The sequence below is a fragment of the Equus caballus genome, chromosome 25, assembly GCF_041296265.1.
Source record: "Equus caballus isolate H_3958 breed thoroughbred chromosome 25, TB-T2T, whole genome shotgun sequence".
Lineage (NCBI taxonomy): Eukaryota > Metazoa > Chordata > Mammalia > Perissodactyla > Equidae > Equus > Equus caballus.
Genome location: NC_091708.1, coordinates 45,607,816 through 45,626,214, shown reverse-complemented (window position 1 = coordinate 45,626,214; position 18,399 = coordinate 45,607,816). Strand labels below are relative to the sequence as shown.

The 18,399-nt window shown below is 61.2% G+C and overlaps 1 protein-coding gene across 2 annotated transcripts; it reads left to right on the top strand.

The window, feature by feature from the left end:
- Nucleotides 1-8,153: 8,153 nt before the first annotated feature.
- Nucleotides 8,154-17,251, top strand: DIPK1B (divergent protein kinase domain 1B). 2 transcript variants are annotated; one of them, XM_023629299.2, is made up of 5 exons: nucleotides 8,154-8,321; nucleotides 11,897-12,031; nucleotides 14,422-14,529; nucleotides 14,633-14,809; nucleotides 15,390-17,251. In XM_023629299.2, exons 1-5 carry the CDS (start codon nucleotides 8,259-8,261, stop codon nucleotides 16,200-16,202), a joined length of 1,296 nt encoding a protein of 431 aa, XP_023485067.1. In that variant the 5' UTR covers nucleotides 8,154-8,258; the 3' UTR covers nucleotides 16,203-17,251. The 2 variants fall into 2 exon arrangements, with proteins under 2 accessions (XP_023485067.1, XP_023485066.1); XM_023629298.2 differs by having other exon boundaries at nucleotides 14,612-14,809; nucleotides 15,390-16,532.
- Nucleotides 17,252-18,399: the final 1,148 nt, after the last annotated feature.

Sequence of the window (18,399 nt, the reverse complement as noted above, 5' to 3'; positions counted from 1 at the left end):
CACAGCTGCCGTTTGTCACCCCGTCTTCTCGCTGCCCGTAAGCAGGTCAGTCTTTGAGTTGAATTCCTGTTTGCTTGACCTTAATCTGTGGGAATCCTGGCGATGGAAGTCAGGGTGAGGGGAGGGATGGTCCCCGTGCTGCCAGGGAGCCAGGAGCCCCGTGGAGCTGGAGTCACCGTGCTCCCGACTGCCTGCAGTGGGCTGGATGATGGCCCCCGAAAGACGCGTCCACATCCGCACACCCAGAACCTGTGAGTGGAAACCTCGTTTGGAAAAAGGGTCTTTGCAGATGTAATTAAGTTAAAGCTCTTGAGAGAAGGAGACCATCCTGGATTATCTGGGTGGGCTCTACGTCTAATGACCAGTGTCCTCATGAAAGACACACAAGGACAGACAGACAGACACAGGGAGCAGGCCATGGGTAGACAGAGGCAGAGACTGGAGTGACACTACCCCTAGCCCAGGGGCACCTGGAGGCAGCAGAAACTGGGAGAGGCAGGAAGGACAGCCCCCCGCCCTCGAGCCGCCAGAGGGAGCACAGCTCTGCTGATACCGTCAGTTTGGACTTCTGGCCTCCAGAACTGGGGGAACAAATTCCTGTGGTGGTCAGCCACCTTTGGCGCTAATTTGTTGCGGTGGCCGCAGGACACTCACTCTTGCCAATCTCTGCTGGTTCCAGAACACGGAAGATAAGACAAGCCAGCTGCCAGTCCCGGGGAGCTCAGAGTTCATGGGTATAAGAGGGAAGCAGACAGTGTGCACCAGCGTGGGGACAGGAGCGGATGGGCTGGGGGCGCAGGAGCAGCAGCTGGCTCAGCCTGGGGTGTGCTGTAACCAGGGCTGGCTTCCTATAGGAGGTGAGGTCTCACCTAAGACCCAAAGGCTGAATACCAGGGCGAGAAGTGGGAGAGGAGTATTTTAGGCAGAGGCACGGCACGTGTGTGGCCAGAAAAGAGAGGAGGCTGCTTTTGAGAAGCGACGAGTTCTCTGTGGCTGGAGTGTGGGGTCCAGCAGGGCCCCTGGAGAGACAGGGCAAGGGGCTAGTCCCGGGAACCTTCCAGCTCCTGCCAAGGAGTGTGGACTGGTCGTACTTTCCAGAAGCTGAGGGATTTTTTAGATGCCTTTTGGACTCCTCGTCACTTGCTCGTCTTCCTCCCGGAACGTTCTCCTCATGGGAGAGTCTGCTCCATGCGCCCAGTTCCAGGAGCACCCGTGTCGGTGACCTCTTGCTGCAGAACAGAGCACCCAAAATTCGCAGCCAGAGACAACAGACAGCTGGGCGGGTCTGGGATCCAGGCCGGCTCAGCTCTGCGGTCCTGGCTCGGGGTCTCTGCTGCCAAGACGTCCGCTGGGCCCCGGTCCTTCTCAGGTGACATTATTTATTTATTCTTGCTTACCTGAATGTTTTTAATTGAGATGAAAGTCATATAACATACAATTAACCATTTTAAACTGTATGATGCAGTGGCATCTAGTACATTCACAATGTTGTGCAACCAGCCCCTCTACCTAGTTCCAGAACATTTTCATCACCCAAAGGAAACTCCACACCCGGTAAGCAGGTGCTCCCCGTCCCCCCTCCCCCAGGCCCTGGCAACCACCCATCTCACTCCTGTCTCTACGGATTTGCCTGTTCTGGACATTTCATATCAGTGGAATCAGAGACCGTGCGGCCTGTCGTGTCTGGCTTCCCTCACTCGGCCTCATGTCCTGGAGGCTCATCTGTGTTGTGGTAGGTGTCGGAACGCCACTCCTTTTCATGACTGAGTAATATTCCATTGTGTGGCCAGACAAACACCACAGACTGCAGGGCTCAGAGAACAGACATTTATTTCTTACAGGTCTGGAGGCTGGAAGTCCGAGACCAGGGTTGGCTCCTGGTGAGAGCTCTTTCTGGCTTTCCGACGGCCGCCTTCTTGCTGTGTTCTCACGTAGTGGGGAGAGGGGGAGGCACAGACAGACAGACAGACAGCGACAGAGAAACCAAAGAGACAGAGGGAGAGAGAGAACTCTGGTCTCTTCTCATAAGGGCCCTACGCCCATCAGGGCCCCACCCTCACGACCTCATCTAACCCTGGTCACCTCCCAAGGCCCCGCCCCCAGCACCGTCACATGCGGCTTAGGGTCTCAGCATGGGAACTGGGGCACCACGCAGCCCACAGTGAGGTTGCTGCCCACTTTTTACTTAGCAAATAGCAAGAGCGGGTACCATCAGCTAAAAAGGAAACGAACACAAGAGGATCTACACACACACCCCCCCTTAAAAAGTCCTGCAACATGACCAAAATTTTGAAAAGACACGTGGAAGCTTGCCAGATTGTCCCCATGTGACACCAAAATTATCACTGTGAAAACAGTTGCGGGCATTTATTCTTTGACCCATCCTTCTCACCACACTGCTTTCTTCCAAGTTACTAAGCATCCTCTCAGCAAGGAGGCCGCCCCTCCTGCCCCCCGCCCCGCCCCGGCCTCATCGGCGGCCAGCTCGCCCAGTGGTCAGGGAGGGGCTTCCCGAGAAATTCCAGGGAGCGGGCGCTGAGCCTGCTTCCTCCCTCGTGCCCCCCTTCTTAATTATAAAAGCAAGTTTCGATCATTTAGAAATGCAGAAATACACATGCCTGTTATTGTAAACTGAACACGAGCCCCTCTCCTTCCCCCAAGCCCGGCCCCCAAAGTACCCACTGTCACCAGCCTCTTTCTGAACATAAACATGCACACACGTATGCTGGTGTGTGTGCACACGCACACTCACATGCACACATGCTTTGTAATAATAAAAATGGTACCAGACCGGCCCCATGGCTGAGTGGTTAAGGCTCCATGTGCTCTGCTTCGGCAGCCCGGGTTCGTGGGTTTGGATCCCGGGCACAGACCTTCACCACGTGTCAGCCGTGCTGTGGTGGCATCCCACGTACAAAGTAGAGGAAGACTGGCACAGATGTTAGCTCGAGGATAATCTTCCTCAAGCAAAAAAACAAAAAAAGAGGAAGATTGGCAACGGATGTTAGCTCAGGGTAAATCTTCCTCACTAAAAAAAAAAAAGAAAAAAGGTACCATACTACGCATACTGCTGTGTAACTTGTTTTTGTCGTTTCCTGGGTTGCATGGTGCTCCCTCATCCAGCTGGAACCTATGAGTGTGACCTTAAGTGGAAATAGGGCTTTGCAGACATAATTAGGTAAGGATCTCGAGAGGAGGTCACTCTGGATGACCTGCTGGGCCCTAGGGCCAGTGACCGGCGCCCTTAGAAGAAGAGGGGAGACATGCAGGGGAGAGGCTGCACTGCTGTCCAGGGATCAGCAACGCTCACCCCTGCAGAGACACTGTCCCGTGCCTGGGGAGGTGGTCCCGGGCCCTGACACCCTAGGTGCCCCTCTCACCTCACCTCCACCTGGGGAGGTGGTCCCAGGGCTCTGAGAGCCTCTAGGCTTCCTTCCCCTGAGAAGCCCCCACCCGTGCTGAGAAAGTGGCCCTGGGCCCCTGAGAGCCCTGGATGCCCTTCTCCCCTGTACCCCACCCCTGCTGGGGATGTGCCCTGGGCCCCCAGAAGCCCACGCAGGCCCCCTTGCTTGGACTCTCTCTCCCGGCCGGAGTGGCCTCTGAACTGCACATCCACCAGGCGGGCTGGCCGTGCACTTGTCTATGGCGGTTCTGGCGGCTCGGAGCTGAAGTTCAAAGTCCAAACCCCTCACTGGGTCCCCCCTCAGGACCCTGCTCCCTACCTCAGGCCTCCATCCCGACACTGCACACACCACAGCAATGCATGCTGTTCCACGTCTGCCTACTCTGTTCCTCTGCCTGGAACACCAGTCCTCCCCCGGCCCCACTCCCATCCTCTGGGCCTCAGTGCTGACACTGCCTTCCCCAGGCCTGGCCTGGGCCTGATGGCGTCCCCACGATGCACTGGGCTCCCCATTCTCCACACATTCCAGAACTGTCTGAATGGAACTGTGTGACCCCTGACCTCAGCCCAAAGGTCATCAGGGCCTGGGCAGTGGGATGGGCCACATCTGGAAGGGCAATCTGCCTGGGGGCCTAAGTCTCCATTTCTCCACTTTCCTGCAACATACTTGTGCCTGAGACTGAGGGACATCAGAACCCTGGAGTTTGAGGGGTGACACGTGGCTACTCAGAGAAAGACTACGTTTCCCAGCCTTCTTTGCAGCAAGTAAGGTCATATGACTAAGCTGTGGCCAATGGGATGTGAGCAGAAGCAATGTGTATTTCCAGGTCCTGTCCTTAAGTGGAAAGGCATGCTCTTCACTTCCCCTTTGCCTTTCCTCCTTTGCCTTTCTGGAGTGTGGAGGTGATGGCCGGAGCTGGAGCAGCCACTTTGGACTGCAAGACAAAAGCCATGTCTTGAGGATGCCACACAACAAAGCAGAAGGAATTTTATCCCTGACAACGTGGGGTCTCAGTCCTTGGATGCTTATATTCAGAGTGTTACATGAAAGACAAATACACTGCTCTCCTGATTAAGCCAATTTTATTGGGGTCCCTTGGTGAAATGTGTTTTATTTTCCCTGACTCTTGGGCTGTTTCCAACGTGGCCACTTGGTCTGTGTAATGTGTTGAAAAGTGTCTCCCAGATGCATATTCCCTGGAACTTCAGAATGTGGCCTATCTGGAAGTAGGGTCTTTGAAGGCCATGTGAAGACACGAAGACAAAGAGGAGACACACGGGCGGACAGCCATCAGATGACAACGGAGGCAGAGACTGGAGCCACGTGGCCACAAGTCAAGGAGCAGCAACGACTGCTAGCACCCCCGGAAGCTGGGAGAAACAAGGAAAAATTCTCCCTCCAGCTTTCGGAGTGATGGCGGCCCTGCAGACACCTTGATTTCGGACTTTTAGCCTCCAGAACTGTGGGAGAACAAATTCCCTGTGTCCTAGGGCACTTGGTCTGCGATATTTTGTTACGCAGCCCTAGGAAACCAACGGAGTTCACCGCATGGAAAATTACAGGTTAAAGACTCCTCTCTTTGGGCCACGGCCCCGGGAAATGAATAACAGCTGCTGGCTGAACTGTCTGGGTCACGTGTAGATGCTCACGGCGGGACCTGCTCAATGGGACCGACTAGAATGAAGCTGCTGCTGCGGCCTGCACCTCCCAGCCCGCCACCACTGCCCCCTGCACCCATCATGGCTCTGCGCGTGGTGACACCCAACATCACAGATGGGGCGCAATGTAATGGACTTGGTAATCCTGCTGCAGAGGCAACCGCCGCCTCCCAGACAGGACTCTTCATTTGTCTCGCAGTGGGGGGGGGGGGGGGCGGTCACTGCATGGGGCGTGGACCCCCGGCTCCAGGCTAACTGGCTCCATCAGACCTCGACCCCCCTCAGGGCTACAGGTTGTGCCTCCCCACCTCCCCACCCACTCGTCACGGTGCTGCCGCTGCAGCCAAGCAGCTGACTGGCCGCACCATCGCGGCCTGAGACCAAGGGGGGTCATGTTCTCGGCTTCCTCTGCAGTCTGACAATGGTGCTTTTTTCATTGCCAAAATCACCCAACAGGGGCTGGTGCTCAAGGTGTCACGGCCCGCAGAGCCTGGCGTTGCTGAGCTTTGCAATGGCCTTCTCCCAAGTTCGCTCAAGAAAATTTCTGACTTCACCTCTGTCCCCTCCTCCTGGCCCACACTGCTTAGTCAGGCAGCTCGGTCACTGCACGTGGCTCTCCCCGGCGAGGAGCACCTCCGCTCGGCCACCTCCTTGGTAATGACCAGGATGAGAGGGGGCTGTCGAGGTCCTTTGTGGATATTCAGGATTCTACCCCGACCCTCGTGAGCAAGACGCCGTTTCTTTCTCCTAAGGGTGCCCTTTGGCCAGCCAGCGTGGTCCAAGAGGGGGCCAGGAGATGCAAACTGAACTCTGGTCAGCTACCTGGACTCTCCCGTGGGACCGACATGGCCTAGTTCCCAGGATGACAAACACTGGGTTGAGGACATTGGGCACCCAAGGGTGGGCCATGTGGTTCAAAGTGTGGGGTGTAGTGGGTCTCGGCAAGTTTTATAAAAATGCCCATGTCCCTTTTGCACTTGACCTGTACCAGCTGGGGTCCCATCAGGAGACAGAAGCCACACAGCGATCTGAATGGGGACGTTCACTACAAGAATTATGGACGACGACAGAGGAGCCGAATTATACAAGAATTATGGCCATGCGGAGCAGACACAGGAGTCCCCTCCAGGGCGGAGCTGGAGTCCCCTGCCCCAGGATGAGAACTTGCTGGGAGGGTGCCACTGTGGCTCATGGGACAGCAGAGAAGTCCCTGTGGTGCCGGCAGAACTGGGGAAGTCTGCCCTCTGGAACTTGCTGGAAAACCCCCTTCCAGGAGGCTGGGGAAGCAGCTCACAGGGCAGAGCCTCCCTGGAGACTCAGCCGCAAAACCACAGATGCGCTGGAACCACTGGGATCCGTGTGCAAAACACTCGACAAACAAAACCCCAAAACGAAACCACTACTTTGACCCATAGCCTTGTGCCAAAATTTTAATTTCACTCAAATTGAATCGTTGACCTAAATGTAAAAAGCTAATACTATAAAATTTCCAGAAGAAAACACGCGAGAAGATCTTTGTGACCCTGGTTAGGAAAAGGTTCCTTAGAAATGATACATATGAACTGCACAAACTGTGAAAGTAAAGAACGGACACACTGGACCTCATCAACATGAAGACCTCGCGCCCTGTGGAAGACACTTAAGAAAACGAAAAGACAAGCCACAAGCCTGGGAGGACATATTTGCAAATCACATATTTCTGAATGTACTGGTTTCCATAAGACATAAAGGACTCCCAAAACTCAGTAACAGGGAAACAATACAATACAAAAGAAAAAAAAATGGGTAAAAAATTTGAATAGACACTTTGCCAAGGATGATAATACGGGTGGCAACTAAGCACATGAAGAAAGTGTTCACCATCATTAGTCGTGGGGGATATGCGATGACAACCACAGACACCACTGCACACCCCGTAGAACGGCTAGAATGTAAAAACTGACAATACCGAGTGCTAGCAAGGATGTGGAGCAACCGGAAGTCCCGGCCCCCGCGGTGGACAGCGTCTTCGCAGTGACACCTCCCCGGCCACGCATCCGAGCAGTCCCTCCTCCTTCTGCACCGAGTAAACGGAAAACTCACCTTCACACAGAAACCTGGACGCAAAAGTTTGTGGCACTCTGTTCCCAGTCACCCCAAGCCTGAAACAGCACAACTGTCCTCCAGCGGGGGGCCGGCTGAGCACGCGGGGCATCTGCGCGGGAGTGGCGCTCGCGGCGGGAAGCGGGCACCGGGTTTCCACGTGCTCTGCCGGGGCGCAGGCCACCCCCGAAGGCTGTCCCCTTTTTATTCCATTTCTGCGACCCTCAGACGAGCCAGAGCTTGTCAGAGCCGGGGCTGGGGGACGCTCGAGGAGGGGGCCCGACGTCTTCGGGGTGGGTGCTGTTCTGTGGCCTGGAAGCGGAGGGGCCCGCGGGTGCGTCTGCAAACGCGCCAGAGTCACCGGTCAGGAAGGCGCACGGTGCTGGGCTCCCGAGGCAGACGCCGCCGCTCCAGGCCAGGTGGTCGGTGCGGGACCCCCGCTCGCGGCCTCGCCCCGACAGGGCCCCATCCCTGGGCTCGCTGCCCCTCCCGTCTCCCCCCGCGCGGGGCCTCTGCAGGCTGCCTGGCTCGCCCGCCGCCTCCCTGCGCGGGGGCGCCCGCGACAGCCCCGCGCGTGGCAGCCCCGGTCCCTCAAGGGTGCGGGCAGGGGCGCAAGTGACCCGGGCCTCGGCGTCCTCCCTCTTCGCATCGGCGCGGGGGCGCGCAGGGGGAGAGCGGAGAGGGGACGGGGCCACGGGCGCCCCCCAGCCCCGCGGCCCTCCCTCCGCGCCCCCGGCCCCCACCTCCCTCTCTCCCTCCCTCCCTCCCTCCCTCCCGCGCGCCCCGCCGCGTCCCCTCCCCGTGCAGCCGCGCACCGCCCTCTCCCCGGCCGGCCCGCCCCTCCCTCCCCCGCGCGCCCCGCGGCGTCCCCTCCCGGTGCAGCCGCGCGCCCCCGCCGAGGCCGGCCCGCCCCTCCGTCCCCCGCGCCCCGCAGCGCGCCTCCTCTCCCGGTGCCCGCGCGTCCCCGCCCCGGCCGGCCGTCAGAGGCGCGCGCTCTCGCGCGGACGCGGGCGGGCGGGGGCGCGGAGGGGAGGAGGAGCGGCGGCCGTTGCGGGCCGGCCCGCGGGGCTGAGGCTGAGCAGAGCGGGGCCCGCGCACCGGCCGGGCGCCCACCATGCGGCGGCTGCGGCGCCTGGCGCACCTGGTGCTCTTCTGCCCCTTCTCCAAGGGCCTGCAGGTAGGCGCGCCCCCGGGCCGGCCCGGCCAGGCGCCCACCCCCGCGCGCGGGGCCCGGGCTGCGGCGGGGGCGTGCGCGGCCAGCCGGCGTGGGGTGGGGGGCCGCGGCCGGATTCGGGACCGGAGGGGAAGGAGTGGTGGGGTGCGCGGACCTCGGCGTGGCTGGGGGCTGGGAGGGGGCTGTGGGGGCCGGGGTGGCGGGTGCTGATGGGGCGAGCGGAGGGTCCTGGTGTCGCGGAGGCTGCGCAGTGGCGGTCCCTGCCCCCGGGGCCGAGGAAGGCCTCCCCCCGCCCCTGCGGGCGGGACCCTGCTCCCAGAGGCCCAGAAACCACACCAAGTCCGTTCCTTTTTCCTCTACTTAAAAGATAATGTTTGTTTTTTTGGTGTGGAAAACTTGGGACACATCAAAAGCCCTAAGAAGGACATAGCCTCCCCCGCGTCCTTCTCCAGCCACTGAGCTTAGGGGTGTGTCTTGACCCCACCATGACCTTGGCCAAGTCCCCTTCTGCAGGGGAGGCCCTGGCTGCCTTGGGTGCCAGCTGTCGGAAGCCCTGTCACCTCTGCTTTCCGTGGTCCAAGCCAGGCCCGCATCGGAGTCTCAAATCTTCGGGCCCACCCGATGACCCAGATGCCCTCCAGGATGGCCTTGTCAGAGCAGCCCGCACCTCCCTGGCCTTCCCAGGGCTGTCCTGGGGCCACAGCAGGCGGGTCCCTGCCAGGGTCGTGCCCTTGGCCCTGGGCCTGGTTGGCCTCAGCTGCCCTCCTGGGAGAAGGGTGGGAGCTGGGAAACACGCGGGTTGCGTGTCTGTGGCAGACGCCCTCCCTGCCCGCCGGGGGCCTTGGGCAGCATGGTGGTCTCAGCTCAGCTCTGGGCAAGGTGGGAGCTGAGGGTCCTCCGCCAGGGCAGGAGGCTGGGTGTGCACTGGCCCCCACCTTGTCCTGAGGGAGGGGCCTGGACCAGGCTGCTGTGGGGAGGCCCAGAGCAGGGGGCTCCAGACCCTGGGCGCCGGCCTCCGAGCTCCGCCCAGATGGGCGGGAGAGGGGTTCCAGCAGGTTCCCAGTGGTCTGAGCCCCAACCCACCCCAGTCTTAGTGTTGGGACACTTTGAGCCTCAGTTTCCCCGCCTGTGAGATATCCCCCTGGGTTGGTGGTTCTTGTAGGGCACTGGCCCGTGGGCCGTTGACTGTTGGGCTGTTACTGCCCCAAGTGACCTTCCCCATCCTCCAAGTGGCTCCACCGGGAGGCGGGGGGCCGGGGGAGGAGCAGCTGCAGGGGACCCGCCGATGAGTAAGATCTGCCCTGTCCCAGAGGCCACCCTGCAGTGTGGAGACAGGCCCCCCGGGGTCGGGGCAGGGGAGCGGCATAGGGGTCAAGGACTGCTCCATGAGGAGGTGCCCGCCCAGTGAGGACCTGGGGGTCAGTCAGAGCTGGCTAGTGGGGGACGGTGTGCTGGGACAGGGGCCACCATGCAGAGGCCTGCAGCCTGGAGGCGGTCTGGTGGGGGAGCGGGCAGTGTCTGGGGTGGGCCCCGCAGGCAGGCTCCTGATCCTGCAGTGACTTTGTGAGGCCGGGTCCGCCCCTGCGTCCAGCGCTGGCTGCAGCCTGCCCTCCTCCCACTGTGCCCCAGGACCCCCAGCGCCGGCCTTCAGGGCTCTCTGGGAACTGAAAGCCCATGCAGAGGGAGCTCACCACGGCCTGGGGCATTGTTCCCCACTAGCCGGAAGAAGCCCGACCTTGTCCTGCCACAACAACCCCCAGCTCCCAGCGCCACCCCCCCCCCCGCCACAATGCTGCACTTTCCTGTTGTTCCGTTTGAAGAAATCAGACGGAAACAGGCGCAGTGGCAGGGACGTGGGCCTGAGGCCCAGCCCCTCACCGTGCCCTGGGCCAGTCCCGCTCTTAGTGGCCACTGAGGCTCCGAGCCCGTCCCCAACTCTAGGAGTGCTCCTGCTGCAGCCCCTCCCAGGAGGCCAGCCTGTGGGTGGGTGCAGGGAAGTGGGAGGGGAGGCCCGTGCCCTGTCCTCAGTGCGGAGCCAGTGGCCCCATTTCTTGGGGCCAGTCTCCAGCTAACCGGGACCCGGGACTAACCAGGACGGAGTGCTGCCCGGCCCACAGGTGGCGGGGCGTGTGCCAGCAGTGGCACTGGTGCCTCCTCTTGGAGCAGGCTGGTCTGAAGCCCTGGCCATCCTGCTCTTCTGGTCCCTGGGGCCTGGTCCTTGGCTCTGGGGCTCAGCTGCCTGGTCAGGGACACTGCATGGTAACCCGCCCCCTCAGCTGGCTGCTTGTGGACAGTAGACTGCGAGGCCTGTGCTTTGCCAGGGCAGGGAGTGGGGAGGGGAGGCAGTGCCCCTGGAATCCGGGCTTGGGGGCTGGGTGGGAGACAGCACCCCAGGCCACCTGCTGCAGGGCTCTGAGACCCTCCCACCCTGCGGTTCCACCTGTCAGCTGGGGAAACCTGGCAGAGGGGCAGCCTCCGTGGAGGCAGTTCCCCGCCTGCCCCAGACGCCTGGGCCAGAGCCTCAGGCAGCGGGGCCCGGGGGGCGGGGCTGATTTATTCTTTATTGTGGTAAATTATACATAACATAAAACTCACCATCTTAGCCACTTGAAGTGCACAGTTCAGTGGCATTAAGCGCATTCTCATTGTTGTGCAGCCGTCCCCGGCATCCGTCTCCAGGACTTTCTCATCTTCCCAGACTGAAGCTCTGTCCCCACTGAACACTCACCCCCTCCCCTCCCCAGCCTCGGCACCTCTACCCCACCTCCTGTCTCTGGAGTTGACTCCTCTCGGCCCTCATATGCATGGAGTCCCACAGGACCTGTCCTTTGGTGCCGGGCTTGTTTCACTCCGTGTGGCGTCCTCCAGGCTCATCCAGGTGGCAGCCTATGTCGGGACGTCCTTCCTTCCTCAGGCCGTGTGATCCTCTGTGGTTTGCATAGGCCTTGTTGTGTTTATGCGTTCCCCCACCGATGGACACTTGGGTTGTGTCCCCACTTTGGCTGTTGGGAACGTGCTGCCGTGGGTGCGCGGGGCTGCATGTCCTAAAGGCTCGCAGGGCAGCTGTGCCGCCCGTGTCCTGCCCTCTGCACGAGCGGCCTCCTGGCTCCGTCCACTAGCCCTGGTCTAGCCGGAACTTTCCACCAGTCAGAGGACAACACACATAGGTGGGGATTCTCCAACCTGACCTTGTGTGGAGGTTAAAGGTCATGAAATGAGGGCAAGACAGGAGGGAAATTTGTAAAAAATGCCTTTATTCAGCAAAATAAAGAGCTGCCTACCCTGAACCCCCTGTTATTTTGAAATTTTCGCCTGCCTGTGAGATTTAAAAGTCCGGGAGCCGCCAGTCGTCTGCCCCCACTCTGGAGTGGGCGTGCCGAGGGAGCCTGGAGATGTGCAGGGGGTGACCCAAGGACACCCCTGGGCATCAGGGGCGGGCAGCTGTGGACGCTGGGGCAGGGTGGGGCAGGGTGGGGTGCTGGCTGCTGGAGGGGCCGGCTGGGAAGGCTGGGGTCTGTGAAATGGGGTCCACACACCCCGAATGTGGTGCTTCCTCACGTTCCTCCCTCCCCCCGCAGGGCCGGCTCCCGGGCCTCAGGGTCAAGTACGTCTTCCTGGTCTGGCTGGGGGTCTTTGCGGGCAGCTGGTTGGCGTACGTGCACTACTCGTCCTATGCGGAGCTCTGCCGCGGGCACGTCTGCCAGGTGGTCATCGTAAGTGTCGCCTCGGCTGGGCTCGTGGGCAGGTGTGGGCGGCAGTCCTTGTGCTCCTCCCTGCCCGGTGCCCGCTCCTGGGCTGTGGGCCCCTGGAGGATGTGGCTCTCCATCCTCAGAGGCACCCGCGTAGTGGGTTTTAAGGTGGATCCCATTGCACCGTGCAGAGTTGCCTCTGGCTGGATGTGGAAGAGACTGGGGGTGGCGGGGAGGAAAGGGGGAGGCTGAGGACAGGCCACTGCAGCTGCCCAGGAGGGCATGGGTGGGCAGCTGGGGACAGACAGACAGGGCGCACTCCAGAGATATTTGGGACGGACAAAAGTGTTAGCAGGGAGACTCCGCCGTGGGCGGAGGGCTTGTCGGGGCAGCGAGACCTGGGAGGCAGGAGCTGGGGACTGGCCAGGGGGGTGCAGTGAGCAGACGATCCGAGCGTCCACAGGAGTTTCTGAGCCCCTCACGTGTGTTGGCAGCAGACCCCCAACGTGCAGAGGACTGAGGGGGCCGCTGGGGAGCAGGGGAAGAATAGGCCCCTCCCAAAAAGAAGAAACCGCAGCTTCCATTTTCCCAGGGTGCCCTGGCCTTCCAGCCAGCGGGGGTGTCTCCGGGCTGCTGGGAGCCTTCCTGGAGGTCATTGCCATGCCCAGCTCTCCTGAGGCCTGTCCGCGGGGCTGTGGGGACACCCCCTCCTTTCCAGCCTCGTGGGGGTGTCAGCCATCTCAGGTTCCACAGCTTGTCCAAGGCCACACAACAGGAGGTAGGGGGCAGGACCAGGGGTCACAGATCAGCTGCTCGCAGGCCTGGGGGGCTCGGCTGGGGGCTGCCCATTGAGTTCCCAACACCACCCCATCTGCAGATGGAGACAGGCTGTGATGTGAGGTGACTTGCTCATAGCCTGATGGCCACAGGACACCTCAGGCCGCGGGACCCACTGCCCGCCTCAGCTTCTCCGGAAGCCCCTTCCCCAGCCCTGGTGGGCAGCGTGGCGGGCAGCGGCTGGGGGCTGGCTGGGTGACAGTGTGCGCCAGAGCAGAGCAGCCTGCTGGCCCTGGGTCACCCCTGCCCGCCCACGTTCCCTGGCAGACCAACCCCCGGAGGCCCTGCAGTTCCGCGGGGTTTCGGGGGGTCAGAGAGACGAGGTGGGGGACGGAAGCGTGTGGTTTTTCTGTTGTCCTTGCTCTCCTGATGAGCCGATGTCACTCTCATGGCGCCACAGCACCGATGCCTCCTTCCTGGGCCACACTGCTGAGTCCAGGGCCTCTCTCGGCTCAGTGCTGTTACTGTCCTGGCCCTGTGTCCCGGAGGCCCCACCTCGCTGCCCTCCCTCCTCCCCATGCTTGAGTGGCGCCATGTTCTGCACACTCCTTCCCCTCTCCTGCCTCCAGCCCTGGCTCCACCAAGGGCCTGGGCTCCATGGCAACGCATCTATGGCACCAGGAACTCACTCACACTCGCTCCAGACGGCCACAACCCCCCACCGGAGGGCAGAGCCTGGCTCCATCCCCTCCGGCTTCCCTCGCCTTCTGCTTGGGTCAGCCCAGCCCCCTGGGGTGCCGGGGGCTGCAAGGCCCTGTCCAGAGCTGGGGAGAGGGCTGGGCGGGGCAGGGGGAGGCGGCAGCTATGCCGAGGCTGACCTAATTACTGCTGAAAGCTTCTCCCTGTGCATCTGGCTAATGAGGGGGCCCCCGCAGGCGGGCAGGATGAGCCTGAGGTGACAGACAGCCGTGGTGACACCCCCGTGACACCCCGCGACAGAGGGGCTGGGAGGAGCCTCCCCATCTTTGACCTCCTCACCCGGCTGGCAAGCTCCCTCACAGCAGTGGAAGTGGGTGGCGCCCTGTGGACCCAGCCGTGGCCCTGGGCCTCTGCAAGGCGCACTTGGGGCGGGGGCGGGCCCGCCTCATGTCACGGGCCCTGCTGCTCCTGCTTCAGTCCCCAGGGAAGGGCCAGGCTGGATGAAGACAGAGGTCGAGCCGGGGAGAGCTGGACACCCGCTCAGGAGCAGTTGTGCCGATGAGAAGCTTGGCATCTTTCAGGACGATGGGGACGTGTCGGTGGGGGAGCTGCTGGCTCTGGGAGGAGCTGGTGGCTTTCAGGCCGCAGTGAGCATGAGGCCCCCGAGGGTGCCCAGGCCCCCAGGGTGGCTCAGTGTGGCTGGAGGCTGCCTGCTTACCAGCTGCAGCCGGCTGGGGCCCCTCTGAGAAGTGGCGTGGCCTAAGAACCAGGGGGCAACTGGCAGATGAGATGAGGACCTCAGCCTGCCCACCCAGAAGTGCAACATGCAAGGGTGGGGGAGGGAGGCCCCTCCAGGGGAGGGCTTGGAGCAGGCCAGGGGAGGAACTCCGAGCCCCCGCCGCCCTGTGCCACTTCCTGGCACTTTGTCCTCTCCTCAGTGTGACCAGTACCACAAGGGCATCATCTCGGGCTCCATCTGCCAGGACCTGTGCAACCTGCACAAGGTGGAGTGGAGGACCTGCCTCTCTTCCGTCCCAGGCCAGCAGGTAAGGCCGGCGGGATCGGGCTGGGGTTAGGCCCCGGGGCTCAGATGCTGAGGTGCAAGGCGAGGGACATATCTGCCCGGAGGATCCCTGTGGCCCTGTCCAGGTGTACAGCGGGCTCTGGCAGGGCAAGGAGGTGACCATCAAGTGTGGCATCGAGGAGAGCCTGAACTCCAAGGCTGGGTCGGACTCGGCCCCCCGGCGGGAGCTGGTGCTGTTTGACAAGCCCACGCGGGGCACCTCGATTAAAGAGTTCCGGGAAATGACCCTCGGCTTTCTGAAGGTCAGTCGGCTCTGCAGGGGGCCACGTCGAGCTCACACCCAGGGACGTGCGCAGAGGGCAGGAGGCAGGCTGGGTGGGGGCTGTACGGCAGCCAGGTGCCTGGCTAGCCTCCCCAGCTCCAAGCAGACGCTCACTTGGGGAGCACCCACTAGGCACGGAGGTCCCTGTCCCCAGGGGGGCATCTGCTGGGGAGAGCAGGGAGCTGCGTGTGCATGGGGGAGGTGGGTGCTGCAGGAGTGAGGTGTGAGAAGATGAGAAGTGACCCATCCCACCCAGAGTGCCCTCACCTCTGTGCTGAGGTGCCCACCCCCAGGCTCCCAAGCACTAGTGGAGACACAGGGACACAAAGCCCCCTGGGAGGGAGCAGCTCTGGGAGAGATGCGAGTGGGTGGGTGGGCTTCGAGGAGGTGGCTGGGGGCCTCCCATGTCCCAGGTTCTCCCTCCATCTGTGTGGTCGGAGGCTGGGTCTCAGGAGCACAAGGCTGGCATCCTGCCCACTTAGAAGCACCTGAGGTCGAGGTCGAGCTCTTGCCGGCTCTGAAACGACCCGGTCTCCTTTTCTTCTGGTCCCAAATGTCAGGCGAACCTGGGAGACCTGCCCTCGCTGCCTGCGCTGGTGGGACAGGTCCTGCTCATGGCTGACTTCAACCAGGACAGCAGGGTGTCGCTGGCCGAGGCCAAGTCAATGTGGGCCCTGCTGCAGAGAAACGAGTTTCTACTGCTGCTGTCGCTGCAGGAGAAGGAGCACGCCTCCAGGCTGCTGGGCTACTGCGGGGACCTCTACGTCACCGAGGGCGCCCCACACGGCTCCTGGCATGGGGCCGCGCTCCCGCCCCTGCTGCGCCCGCTGCTGCCCCCCGCCCTGCACAGTGCCCTCCAGCAGTGGCTGGGGCCCGCGTGGCCGTGGCGGGCCAAGATCGCCATCGGCCTGCTGGAGTTCGTGGAGGAGCTCTTCCACGGCTCCTACGGGACCTTCTACATGTGCGAGACCACGCTGGCCAACGTGGGCTACACGGCCAAGTACGACTTCAAGATGGCCGACCTGCAGCAGGTGGCGCCCGAGGCCGCCGTGCGCCGCTTCCTGCAGGGCCGCCACTGTGAGCACAGCTCGGACTGCACGTACGGGCGTGACTGCAGGGCCCCCTGCGACAAGCTCATGCGGCAGTGCAAGGGTGACCTCATCCAGCCCAACCTGGCCAAGGTGTGCGAACTGCTGCGGGACTACCTGCTGCCTGGCGCCCCCGCTGACCTGCACGCAGAGCTGGGCAGGCAGCTGCGCACCTGCACCACGCTGAGCGGGCTGGCCAGCCAGGTGGAGGCGCACCACTCGCTCGTGCTGAGCCACCTCAAGACGCTGCTCTGGAAGAAGATCTCCAACACCAAGTACTCCTGATGGGCGGCCCCAAGGCTCCCACACCAAGTGCGCCACTGCTCTGGCCTGGCCCTCCTGCCCCGCTCCCCCCCACTCACAAGGAGCCACTCTTGCCCTTGGGTCCCCTTCCCTCTTCCCCCTGCCACCCCACAAAGGACAGCACCACAGGAGCTGGGGGCCCTCCCTTGCAACCAGATCTGGGGCAGTCGCATAGGTTCCTTCGCCCGCTCCGCCCCTTCCCTCCCCATGTTTTCCAGGGCAGGAAGGAGGACCTGGAGCCTGACCAAGGGCTAGCTGAGGGTCAGGCCAAGTTGGCTTTTGTTACTTTGAAGAATATATGATTTAAACACACACTTTTCCTGTGAGTACTTGAGTACCCCTCACCCCACTGCGGACCCCTCCATCAGTCACTCAGAAGTGGTGGCTTCTCACCTCCAGTCTGGACAGAAGATGCAGCATGCAGACCCCAGGGGCAGGGGGCCCTTCCTGACTCCCAGACCCACATTCTGGGGGCCGGGGTGACTGACTGGGACAAGGTGGCAGGAATAGGATGCTGGAAGCTTCCTGGCTCCTGAAGTCTCTGATGGCCAGCCCCCAAAGCTGGATTATGGCACGGTTCATGGTGAAGGTTGTGGACCACAAGAAAGAGGGGTTCTGGTAACAAGTGGTGAAGCACGGATTTACCCATTCATGAGAATTTCACCTTCTGCATTAAAAACTTTCTCCTATAACGCTTGGTACACAACAACACAGCCCCAGTCTAGGAATTACTTTTTTAAACGGATTTTAATGAACCACTAGAGGTAAAATGCATGATCTGAGGAAGAGCCCAGCATCTCATTTTCTTTGTCCGGCCCCTCCCCAGCAGAAGCCCAGGAGCCTGAGCCCCTGCCCCACGGCGGGGTGAGGCGCCACCCAGAACACACAGCTTTCTCATGTCCAGGCCCAGTTAATCGGACTGTGAAGAAAATGCAAGCCGAGATACAGTTTATCCAAGACCAATTTACTCTCAAGTTTTGCCTACACACTTTCCTTGAAAATGCATTAAACCACTCCTTCAATCTGTTTCACACCTTTTGTGTAAAACATTTTCCAAAATTTCGACTGTAATACCCGTGTTCTTAGAACTAACTCTTAAACTTCACCCTAAATGCATTAACTTTTTTCCATCTAGATTTCCCCCTTGTGGGGGGAAGAGAATCCACGCACAGTGAAGAACAGTTCAGGGTGCCAGGCTCCGGGCAGTGCAAAGGCCCTGCCTGCGAGATTATTCATCCCCGCACGCCCAAGGGCTGGAGGAGGAGGAGGGCGCCGAGATGTGGGGGCTGGGTAACCCTGTGGCTGAGTCTGCTCGCCCGTTGCCCACAACAGATGGCACAGGCTGTCCCTCGTCCCCTGACGCCGCTCTGCAGGGACACCCTCTGTCAGCTCGCTCATCTTCCTCCAAAAGCAGAGCTGAGTCCACAGTGGCCTCCCAGGTGCCTTTCTGGAAACACTCCTGTTCAAGGAAAGCACAGCCACCGGGCCCCCAGGGCACCTTGTCCTCTTCACCGCACTTCCTGTCACCTTTAGTTCCCTTGTCTTCTGGAACTGCCTTGGCCAACGCTACTCTAACAGTGCCAGGCGCCTCAGCCCTGCAGACCCCTCCCGACATGCCTACTTTCCGCCCAAAATCCCTTCCTAAGCCTACTGAGTCCTTCCCATCGGAGGACGCTTCACGGCTGTGATTTCCCCAGCTCTCTTGGACGCGCCCTGGCAGCAAAGTGCTGAGACAGCAGCGTGACAAGTCACATCTTCTCTGCTGTGTCGTGAGCCGGGGGAACCTCCCTCCCCTCTTGGCTCTCTGCCCTCGACGTGCTCTCCTGGAGGACCGAGGACGCCCACCTGCACAGAGACAGAAAATCTCTGAGATGACCCACTGGCCGCGCCTCTGGGGCTGGATAACACCCCCAACCTGGTCAACAGTCAAGGCTTCTTACCTCAGCTTGGAGACCTCAGGACAGCAAAGCACGGAGGTTTCTGGAATGTGAAGACACGGCTGCTGGAGCCACCTCCGTCTTCTCCCCACACGTGCCAAGCCCAGCTCCCCTTCTGAACATTCTACTGGCCACCCAGTTTCCTGTCAAAAACAAACAGACACGGCCTCGTGCAGGTTCAAAGACTGAAAACAAATCCTCAATGCTATGAAAACATAACCCCTGTAGCAACCTTGTGTCTG

Excerpts from the sequence above, each read along its gene's own strand:
- DIPK1B (XM_023629298.2), top strand. The coding sequence starts at position 8,259 with ATGCGGCGGCTGCGGCGCCTGGCGCACCTGGTGCTCTTCTGCCCCTTC. Across the intron at positions 8,322-11,896 it reads CCTTCTCCAAGGGCCTGCAG|GGCCGGCTCCCGGGCCTCAG; the intron begins GTAGGCGCGCCC and ends CTCCCCCCGCAG. Across the intron at positions 12,032-14,421 it reads ACGTCTGCCAGGTGGTCATC|TGTGACCAGTACCACAAGGG; the intron begins GTAAGTGTCGCC and ends TCCTCTCCTCAG.